This window comes from Cornus florida, unplaced genomic scaffold (genome assembly GCF_030987335.1).
Source record: "Cornus florida cultivar Cherokee Brave unplaced genomic scaffold, ASM3098733v1 CherokeeBrave_3.0.0_Hap2_Chr10, whole genome shotgun sequence".
NCBI classification, from domain to species: Eukaryota; Viridiplantae; Streptophyta; class Magnoliopsida; order Cornales; family Cornaceae; genus Cornus; species Cornus florida.
Window position 1 is genome coordinate 75,481,326 of NW_026775580.1, and position 11,483 is coordinate 75,492,808.

General features: G+C 36.1%; 1 protein-coding gene across 3 annotated transcripts; it reads right to left on the bottom strand.

Moving 5' to 3' along the window:
• Window positions 1-1,056: 1,056 nt before the first annotated feature.
• Window positions 1,057-11,249, bottom strand: LOC132276371 (uncharacterized). 3 transcript variants are annotated; one of them, XM_059777774.1, is made up of 7 exons: window positions 8,936-11,249; window positions 8,737-8,820; window positions 5,414-5,536; window positions 5,121-5,241; window positions 4,432-5,033; window positions 4,080-4,327; window positions 1,057-1,283 (listed from the first exon to the last, which is right to left on the bottom strand). In XM_059777774.1, exons 3-5 carry the CDS (start codon window positions 5,521-5,523, stop codon window positions 4,509-4,511), a joined length of 756 nt encoding a protein of 251 aa, XP_059633757.1. In that variant the 5' UTR covers window positions 5,524-5,536; window positions 8,737-8,820; window positions 8,936-11,249; the 3' UTR covers window positions 1,057-1,283; window positions 4,080-4,327; window positions 4,432-4,508. The 3 variants fall into 3 exon arrangements, with proteins under 3 accessions (XP_059633757.1, XP_059633756.1, XP_059633755.1); XM_059777773.1 differs by lacking the exon at window positions 1,057-1,283 and adding an exon at window positions 2,682-3,055; XM_059777772.1 differs by lacking the exon at window positions 1,057-1,283 and having other exon boundaries at window positions 3,950-4,327.
• Between the last annotated feature and the right edge of the window lie 234 nt (window positions 11,250-11,483).

The following is an 11,483-nucleotide window of genomic DNA, read 5'->3' on the forward strand; positions in this document are numbered from 1 at the left end:
TTTTTTTTTTATTGGGAAAATTAGACTGTCCTCCCCTGATGGATCTGTATATACATGTATCATTTTTATACCCCGCGCGCGCGCGCGCGCACACACATATATATATTATTTGCCTAAGCTGAAACCATGTTGAACTCCAGTCGATTGATCACATAGAGATTAGAGTGTCATAATAATAATATTGTAGTTCTTAAATGCTAGGCCCAATGTCATCACCAATGGTGAATACAAGGCCCAATCTATTCCTCTCTGCGAACATCGCCATCTGTTTCTTCTCTGTAATAATATAATCTGTACGTACAGCTGCATCCAGAACACCATCGATTCCAGTAGAGTCCGGTTGAGTGAATCAGTCGGCAACGGCTGTTGCCATGAACGGTGACCCCAAGATAAACAATCCAATCAATACAATCAATACGTTTTATTCGCAGAAAATATATTCTCTGTGTATATGAATATGTTTTAATGAGACGCAAATTGACCGTGCGGTGTGTGAAGGCTTCACGGGTGATGGAAGTTGCAGACCAGACCGCCACACCCAATCCCCCAATCTTGGCCCGAACGTACACCGCTGAGCTTTGCTTAGTTCCGTTGCCGCCCTCAACCACAGTTGTCCCACTCCTGTAACTTCCTTATTTTCGACATGACCCATAAAACCTCCTCTGTAATTCCTTTAAATTTGATCGAACATAGACAAAGTTGAAGACTCAAAGTGACGATCAAATTTACGCTTGGTGCAAACCTAAATACACGTGATGGAATTAAGATGAATGGTGCAAGAGTTGTGATACATCCGAGAGCTGTGCGGCTGGGATGGTGTTGTTAATTAATGAAATTAGGGTTCGTGATTGAAGAGTTGGAAGAATAGTTGAACTGCAAACTAATGGAAACTGCTCCCCCCCCCCCCCTAATTTTTTTTCCTCTTTGGCCTCCAACTTCGGAATCGAAGAGGTGGAAAACCATTCAACTGGGGTAAGGGCTAAACGGTAATTTCATTTTTTAGTTAACCGCTAGTTGACTGGCAACAAAATGATAGTTTAGGAAGTTTTATATATTTTGGGATTCTTGCAATCCGGTCATAGTACAGGAGGGTTTAGTGCACTTAACCCTATATTCTTTTATTTTCAATTCTTGTTTGCTGCCTACATGATTTACAGCCCTTTAATAATGATTGATTTCATGCAGTTGTTCACAATGAAGTCATTAACATCCACGGTGCTCCCAACAAGAAGGTTAGAGAAGTTGATATTCAATCCAGAAGTGTCATGTTGACTTTGTTGGAGCTGAAAGGGAAAAGAGAACCGGGAATCAGGATTTTCTGTAATTTAACTGATATATGCAACTGTCCAAAAATTCAAAGAACGTCATTTGAAAGTCAATGACTGTCATTTGAGAGTCAATGATTGCTGCATATAGATTGTGTCTGACTTTTATCCCTAGTGTGGATGATAAAGAATAAAAATAAAAAATAAAAAAAAGGTAGGTGTTTTCTACGATTGATCTGAGTTAGGTAGACTTTATATAGTTTGAGTTAATTCTGTTTTAGCGTGCTCAATCACATGCATATTATGGAGTGAATAACTCAATGGTGAAGATTTTCATCTACAATGTCGGTTGGTCCATCTTGTGCTGAAAGTAACTTTCTATGGACTGAATAATAACCAAGTAAACTGGAACCATGAAAGTTCATCTCTAGTTCCCTTGACAACCTAATAATTTTTTGAGATTTCCACTTCTTGATCAAGCCTTTATTATAAACGGTCACGGCAAAAACAGTTCTTCGAAGCTCTGTTTGGGTAATGCGGCCGCCACAAATGGTGTTGTCTCCTTAAAGAGGAGGCTACTTCAATCCGGAGGCTTTGGAGGAGGACGGTGGTGTGGAAACATCTGATCTCAGATTTCGGACAATATGGCAATTTCAGAAGAGGAAGAACACTTGAAGATTCTGGGACGGGATGTGGTAGATGAATGCTGAAAAAGCGAGAGCTTCAAGGAGTGGGATGGTAGAAATATGCACAACATTAGGCTCAATTCCTGGCAGTAGTGGACACTGGTGGAGCCAGTTATCCATCCAAGAGGAGGAGAAGTTGGACTCATTCCCTACTTTGGTTTGGATGAATGGCCTAGCAGCTCCTCTTTAACCAAACAATTATCCTAAGGGTATCTAGGTTGTGGTTTTTATTTATATATTTGTCTTAATTGTAAATAGGTATCGTTACTCTTCTTGTTTGTTTTCATAATCCATTTATAGTTGTATCAGTTTTTTATAACCCATTTCCTTGTTTTTTTAGTTTTCCATTTATAGTTGTAACATCTTTTTCTTCTTCTTTTTTCTTTTTTTTACAAAACAAAATTACAATGTTTTTTTTTATAATTTTTGATACTTTGTGAATTCCTTTTTAAATTTCTCTCCTTATTTTTGTTTCTAAGAGTTAGATCACTAGTTTTGATCATTATAGCAATTAACAAATGTCTATCGAAATAATTAATGCATTTTAATATCAAATACCAAATCTTTTATCTTAGAGATAAAACTTTAATCGAAACAAATTAAAGTTTTAATTAATGATATACATGGTGATTGAAACTTTAATTGCCAATAAAAATAGTAGATTAAGATGAAACCTACAAAAAGTATTGCAACTTTCTAAATAATTAATTACCTTATATTTTAATATAAAACCCATTATATTTGACATATAAATAGTCACACAGACTTCATAAAATAAGAGGACTGTTATTTCTTCGCAGAGTTTGTAACTTTTGTTTAAGGATTCCATATCGATGTACAATTAGTACTAGGTTATGTCAAATTACACACGAACTAGGAATCTATTACCCAACCTACCCAACCTAACCTTATTTGTCGAAAATTGTTTTGAAATAACCTAAGGTTTTGAAATAACCTAGGGTTTAACTGCAAAAGCATAGAGATAATGGCAAGAGGGAAAAGTAGAGCATCGTCAAGATCTATTCTTTTGGCTCTCCCTGAAGAAATGCTGATTCAAATCCTTGTTAGATTGCCGGTAAAATCACTAGTGCAAGTGCGGTCAACCTGCAAATCATGGTACTCTCTAATCACTGATCGTAGCTTCATTGAGTCACATCTCAAACATCAAACAAGCCCGAGCAACAACAACTACAGTTCTCTCTTCCTCTTTTAAGTACAAACCTGTAGTGACGGTCATTGGCGCTACGCAATACGTTGTGATGATGAATCGTTTGGTGAGTATTTTAAACCGGAATTCGTTGTGATGATGAATCGTTTGGTGAGTATTTTAAACCGGAGCTTCCGGTACAAATCACTCTTGGCTCCAGTTCTGATAACTACAGATGTAAAAATATTTATATTTAACCTATTTTCCTGAAGATAGTTTCTGTGATTGTGTATATTTGACCACCTTTGTAGCACAAGTGTAAATCAGTTTAAGAAGGAAGAAGAGAAGGCAGTGCACGTGAGAAATATCAACTAAAAAAAAGGATGGTTCTATAATTGAAGAACAAAAAATATTTAACTCCATATCTCAAAAAACCTTTGATACTGCAAACCAAAAGTAGTTCAATTAGACAATTAACTAATGATATCAAACCATACTATAACTGCTTCATAGAAACCACAACCTCGAATACGGTTACTTTCTTATTTGATATGTTAGTTTTACATATATTTAACACTTCACTTTACTAGTTTGATACACAAGTCTAAAATTGGCATTTGCAATTTTTGCAATATTAAGGGTTCTGAGGCATCGTTTTAGTCTCTTTTAAGCATAATTATTAGTATGACTTTCATAAATTATGGTGTGCTACTTGTGACAAACCTAAGCTTTGATATTATTTTTGAAACTCACTCGAGTTAGCTAAAGTCTCCTAGTGTGATCTATACAGAAGAAGGAAAAGCACCTTCTCAGAACAAAACTTAAGAGGACATGGGACCTCGCCAACCAAATTGACCAACAATAAAACAATAAAGTAACAAATAGCTACCCAAAAATCAGGTCTTAACCATATAAACAAAATCATAATGGCTGGCACAGGTCTTAACCACATAAACCAAATCATGAATCTAAGTTTTGTACCTGGGCTGTTTAGCAACAGATTTACATAGCACCACAACAGCTAGTTAATCCAATCCCGATGAAGATATTTCAGACGGTAGCTCCACAAAAATGGATCATCAATCGCTCTTCTAAGAACTTCTGACAGATCTAATGGTCGACCATCCTGCGCCTCACCAGCAATAAAATATGCAAGTCTGTTGCCTTCACGAGGCACATACTGGGGTGGAAGGCAGTATGGAAAAGCACTCAGTATGCTTTCGATATCACTACAAGATCAACAAAAACTAATATGGTAAGGACAACTTTAATGAGCAAAGAATTCTACGATAAAAATGTAGACCCAAAGGCAATTTTGAATGCACAATAGTACCTATGTTTAACTACAAAATCATGATCCGGCTTGTGTATGCCAGAATTAATGGCATTCACAAGGTCCAAATTGTCGTTCTACCACACCCACGGTTCATTCCGCAAACCACTATTCTCATAGGAAGCACGGGCACTATAACAAATACCACACATCTCAGCCTCGTAGGATGACAATATCCCATCTACCTTACCAGAATACACAGGTCCGAGATTGTTTTCACAATCTCTCCATACCCCACTCCACGCTGCCTTTCCAGGAACACCAGGAATTCCAGAAGCAATGAAGGCACCATCGGTGTTCAACTTATTTACACATGCTGGAGGAGCCTCATACACAACTGTCAATGCTGGATAGGACAGCAAAGTATCATTAGATTGTGCCACCACATTAACACGGTTTCCCTTCATAAAATCCAGAATATAACGCCTACTTTCCTCCCTAGAAGATTGAAACCATCGTTCAAAGTCAACAACAGAAATATATTCACGGGAATTCAAAAGATGTCCTAGACGACGCAGATCGGCAACTGTTGAAGAAATATATCTTCTCATTTCATACAACTCTTCCTTCATGCCAGAACTGAAAAACATTTTTCTGACAGACTGGAATTTTATCAACAAAAAAAAATGTCATTTTTAAAATCTCAATATATAAAATAATAAAACAATTCTGCTAATTATAAAACTCACCTCAGGGTCCACGCTATAAATTTGCTTGTAAGGTCCCCCCGTCTTCCAATGACATATTCCAAAAACGAGGAGTAAGGTATTGTTCCTGAGTCTCCTGTTAGCCAAAATGGAGTGCCATGACCTGCAATTTTGACGTATAATTCAGCCCTGTGAATTTCGCTACATATAATTATCCCACTAAAACTTACTATAAAAAGGGCAATATTGTAAGTTACTAAGTTTTGTCTATAGTCGGTCCTTGGATAATTTGGACATTGTTAATACTTATAAGATCTGATTGAGTATCATTTTACCTATAATCGGACGATGATAAGGATTGATGACTCTCTGATTCTGAGAAGGATTGATGACTCCCGGATTTTGCACAGGATTTATGACGCTCGAGATTGTACTGAACTGGCATCGTCGAGGACAACCTAAGGAAGAAGGCAACAAGACAAGAATAATTCAACTGTTATGGTGTTAACATGCAGTCTCAAGATGTTCTGGGAAGCTATTGTTAACAATGAAAAAATATGCAATTTGGCACCCACATCTCATTGAGAGCACTCTGAATAGGTATAATCAGAGCATTCACTGCATTAGAGGTTCCTGTTACATTCACAAATGCATGCATACACACAGAGAAATAGATGGGTATAAATTAAAATTGCAATCAGAAAAAATAACATAAAAGAAGACAAAATAACCCAAGAATTACACTCAATTTATATAAATTAAAATTGTAGTCAGAAAAACTAATAAAGTCGTTCTAAAACCTGAGCAAAGGAAAGATAAAACGAAAAATAAAATTTAACTAAGCTTAAATTGACCTTATTTATTGTATCTAGATGACTATTGCTTTAACACCAAGGGAAATACACAATTACCAACTGTATATATGTGTATTATGGTGTTAACAATCTTCTAGGGAGCTGTTGTTAGCAAAAAGTTGCTATTTTTGAACCCACCTGTCATTGAGAGCCAACTCTTAACTGGTATAACTAGACTATTCACTGCATTAGAGGTTCCTGTTACATTCACAAATGCATGCATACACACAGAAATAGATAGGTATCGAAAATGTTGGCGTTCAGGAACTTTGGAAGTAAGTGCCGTCTGAGCTATGGCTATTCAGTGCATTAGTTAACTATTGCCTTAATTTTTGTTGTTACAGAATGAGGAGTTAGATAGTCTGTGACTTACCACGGACAATATAGTAGGCGTGTGATTGAACTTTCGAAAAAATAAAAAATTGCTATACAGCCCAAATTTCTAAACGGAACGCATTTATCATTGCAAGTAGCTATAACTGAAAATAATTTTAGCAATAGGCCATACAGAGTGGTATTGAAACAACCTCAGTTCTCAAAGGCTTCATCTTTTCTTCTTATGTAATTTTCTAGCTAGTTATATAATACTAATTGATGATTTATAAAAATTAACAGGATCTGAATTTAGGGTTGGACTAAAATTCCTACATGATAGAGATAAAAGAATTGAGACAGGACAGAAAGCAAATTATCCATTAAGAGGACAACACGTGTTACCACTTCCAAGTTTTTGGTTTCTATGCAATGGAGTCCCTGCTGGCTTTGTTCCTCTACATCCCCACTTGCATAAAAAAGATGTGGATCTACGCCGTATATCAACAGGATTATGGTTTCAAGGGTCATCATTACCCTACTCAATACAGATTCCATCCTCAAGTTGAACCCATTCCTTCACTGAATAAGTAAAGAACTTCAAATTCCTCACTCACTGCCTTAAATCCTCAAACAGGCCATAAAGCTCAACCACCTTCGGCTATATTTTGCTTCAGAAACAAACTTTCAATGAGAGAAACTCTTTCAAAAAGCAAAGCCCCTCCTCCTACGGGAGCTGCAAGCGATACGGCATGGTAAGAGGATATGCCCTCTACCTACTCTATGAGTGGATCAACATTCACCACATAAGGCATTCGAGCCCGCCTTTACTCCTTCCCTCTTAAAACAAAGTCCAGACCATGCTCGTAGTTTAAACTCTTTTATTTTGAAGACAATGCGCGAACGGAATTAGTGGGAAACCTACACATCATCTCTGACGCTTTTCCCTCCTGTTTCCTTGTAGCTATGCATGGAAAAAGGAGAAAAGCACACTAAAATGGAATTCTAGTAAGCCTTTCTTGCCACTTTATGTCTGATTTTGGCTTTGATTTTATGGGCTTCTTGTAGTCTGCACATGGTCTCGATGATCGAGAGAGTTAATAGACTGACCTTCTACATATTCCCCTAGAGAACTTGCCCATGGTCTGTTGCATTTCTGATCCATGCCTGAGCAAAGACGGACTGGTATTGAATCTGTGTTTACAGTCCCTCCCCATTTGAATAAAAGTAGCCACCTCTAACTCCCCCGAGGTTTAGGGGAATAACCTCCCTTTCAAGCACCTCACCGGCAATCGAAACGTCTCTTTTCCCATTTTCTACTGTTTTCTAATGCCACACATACTTGTCTCTCTAAACCATCTAACCCAGCTGTTAATGTACTCCCATGCCAAAGAGCAAGCAGCGGGAACTTTTTTATGGCTGAAATAGGAATACTTAGTCCTCGCCTAGCCAAGTAAACACTCTATCAGTGGCGCTCTTCTGGTACACTAGACTGGTAATCATGTGCTCGTGTGTTCTTGTTATCAAGGGTTGGCATCACCAGGTTGAGTCTCTCTCTTTGGCCTCAGGGTACTCTATTCTATAATTAGGCAGGCTACCCTTATTTTACAAGCAAAAACATAAAAGCATCCATCCCTTTGACCTTTCACTTCCCAGGGAGAATGACTTCTATTAAGGGCTACGATCAGGAAGACCTATGGCTAGAATCTGGGGGGCGCAAAACGCAGCAAGAGGCAAGACTGACTAATGAGGGCTTCCTTAACAGTAGCTACAATAAGGGACCAGACTCTTACGCGAAAATGCAATAGGGGATGAGCAAAAGCCATTCATAAGAATCAGACCACATGACAAAGAAATAAAAGTTAATTTAGTCATGCAATTGACAGGGGACAGAAAGCAGATTATCAATCTTTAGTTTGATCCCACTGCAAGCTTCCATGACTACACATCCTCTAGAACCCTCATCAAAAAGTGTGTAAGCATACAACAATAGGACATAAGCTACACTATAACACACAACCCCAACAATTGATATTGATTTCACACGCTATCGAATGAGAAAGATGATGAACATTACAGCACACAACCAGAAGCTTTTATTCATTTCCTTTCTTGGGATTTTGATCAGCTATAAACAGAAAAAAGTCTAATCTCATGGAATAAGGAGATGAGCTAAACGTCTCGTTGTGTATAAAACATTTTGGCTTTTTTCCTCTGAATCCTTATGGTAATATATATCTATATATATATATATATATATATATATATATATATATATATATTCATTATGTACCTTTCTTTAAGAAAAATGACTTGTTTTATGGTATTTTACAGAGTTTCTGTTGATAACGTATTATTTAATTTTCCAACCAGTACAAAACCTTCATTGTTGACATTAAACTATAATCTATTAAATGAAATAATAAAGAAAAAATACGCATGTAAATCTATTAACAGTTACAAAAATTGATTAAAATGTTTATAAAACTTACCAATACGTGAAGTATCATGTTGCAGATGCTCTGCAGAAGTAGAAGCCATAATTGATCTATTCTTCCTCGGGAGACCATTTGCATCTGTACAAAATCAAGAACAATGAACATTTAATGACCTCCACTGTTGGCATTAAACTGTATACGTAAGTGAAACAATAAAGAAAATAGGCATGTAAATCTATTAAACTGTATATACCAATATTTGAAGGATTAAATTGTATACGAAGGGATTGCTGAGAAACCCGAGAGGCACCTTCTTCCTTTGGAAGACAAGGAAAAAACCCTAGCCATTGTTTCGTTCACTCTGAGAGTAGGCGAGATTGCAATACTCGTACGGTGGAGAGAGAAAAAATTGGATGCCTCTATCGAAACCCTAGTTAGGCGAGATTGCAGAGAGAAAAAATTGTATGCGATATTTTGTTCTCTTGCTCGTTCGGACGCTAGACTATTTCGAGTAGACTTTCTTTGTTCATGCTTGACTTTCAGTGAGACCTAACACGGGGTTCGCTCCTTTATGAGGAATGGCGCATTATGAGCTTAGCCGGGGAACGGAACCTACATGCTGGGCTTGAACCAAAATGCTGGGCTTGAACCAAACCAAAAGCTTATTAGACCCACGTATTGCACTTACCCGAGTAGGACGAGATTGTTTGGATACCAACTTTTGAAACGAATTGGTGCCTTAGGATTGAACTTGGAGAAAATTGTGTAATAAAATTTTCTCCAAATCCAATTCCGAGGAATCAATTCTGTGCACCCAAGTGCACCCTTACATACCGAGTACCATTCCAACGAACCATGGCGCACAATAGCCTCTTTGATTTGAGTTTATAGAAATCCAAAACGAACAAAAACAAATAGCAAACAACTGATTATAAAACCCAAAATGTTTGGTTGTGAAAAATAAAAAAACATATAGAAGAAATGAACACAAATCTTTGTTGTGATTTATTGTAAATGTTATGGCGTAACCATGTGTAATACCGGGTATTACACCATGTAACAAAACAAACAAACAAACAAACAAAAAACTGACACACCAATGACACACAAGTGATTATAGAGACCCAAATCATCGATCCGTTGCAGTGGAGGAGAGAAGAAGGTGTTTGAGATATTTGAAGATAAATTGTGGAGAGAGTCAAAAGAGATGTAAAGGGTTGAGGAGTGTTTAGGGGTCTCCGCCGAATACAGGTCAGGCAAAAACATAACGTGCCATTTAATGCAAAAAAAAAAAAAAAAAATTGTTAAAACTTTTATTTAAAATATATTTTTTTAATCCAAAATAGGTAAATACTACTGCAAATAGCATAACTAAGTTTATATTTTTTAATTAAAAATTGTAAAGAATTTTGTACACCACAATAAGTGTCGGTCAACTGACCCCACTAGCTAGATAAGGTACCCTAGTGTGACACTAGGGTTTTCAGAACCAAACCAGTATGATACAGCTGGCACATTAAATCATAATTACGTCTCGATCTTTCCAAATTACATCCATCTTCCTAGATCTACCCCATACAGCTGTACACCACTTGATTTTCGCAAAAAAAAATTAAAATAAAATTGTTTTTAAAACCAATTTTATTTTTAACCCTAAAACCTAAAAAAAATTGTTTTTTCATATAAATAAATAAACAAAACTAATAAAATCTTTCTTTTTTTCAATGAATCAAAGGTGAAAGCCATCGAAGATGAGAAAATCAGAATTTCAAAATAAGTATTTTTAAAATCCTGTAAATGATGAGAAGAAAATCTTTGGGAAAAAAATTGTGAAAAAACAAAAGATTTTTTCACACTATTCAATTGTATATAAATAAATAGAATCAAAGGTTAAAGCCGTCGAAGAAATCAAAGATGAGAAAATCAGAATTTCAAAATTAGTATTTTTAAAATCCGAAAATCTTTGGGGAAAAAATTGTAAAAAAACAAAAAAAAAAAAAAAATCACACTATTCAATTGTATATAAATAAATAAACAAAACTAAAAAAAATCTTTCTTTTCAAAGGTGAAAGCCATCGAAGAAATCAAAGATGAGAAAATCAGAATTTCAAAATTAGTATTTTTAAAATCCTGTAAGTGATGAGATGAAAATCTTTGGGGAAAAAATTGTAAAAAAGGAAAAGAATTTTTCACGCTATTCAATTGTATATAAATAAATAAACAAAACTAAAAAAAATCTTTTCTTTCTTTCAATTGCTAATAAGAATCAAAGGTGAAAGCCATCAAAGAAATCAAAGATGAGAAAATCAAAATTTCAAAATTAGTATTTTTAAAATTCTGTAAAGGATGAGAAGAAAACCTTTGGGGAAGAGATAACCTTAGATCGATGGGGAGAGAAACTATAAAAGAAACAACCACAAGAGAGTCAACAAGGGTAGATCTGCACGTTCAAAAGAAAAAATAACCGGTTTTGTTGAGAGAGAGGAGACGGAGAGAAAAAGAGAGAGTCAACAAGAGCAGATCTACACGTTCAAAAGGAAAAATAACTGGTATTGTTGTGTGGGAGAGAGAGAGAGAGAGTACATTAGGTCGAAGTACATCAAATGTAAAGAAGCGTGTGCGGTGGTTGTCAGATGGGTGTTCTGAGATCAGTTAAAATTGGGTCGGTGTTGGATCAAATGGGCCTACCCACTCGGGAAAGCGGATCCGGGCGTGCCCAAGCTTATATTAAGTTTAGATTAAAATTTGAGATTTGATATTGAATGCCAGTAGTTAAAAATACATTAATATCTTATATTTTA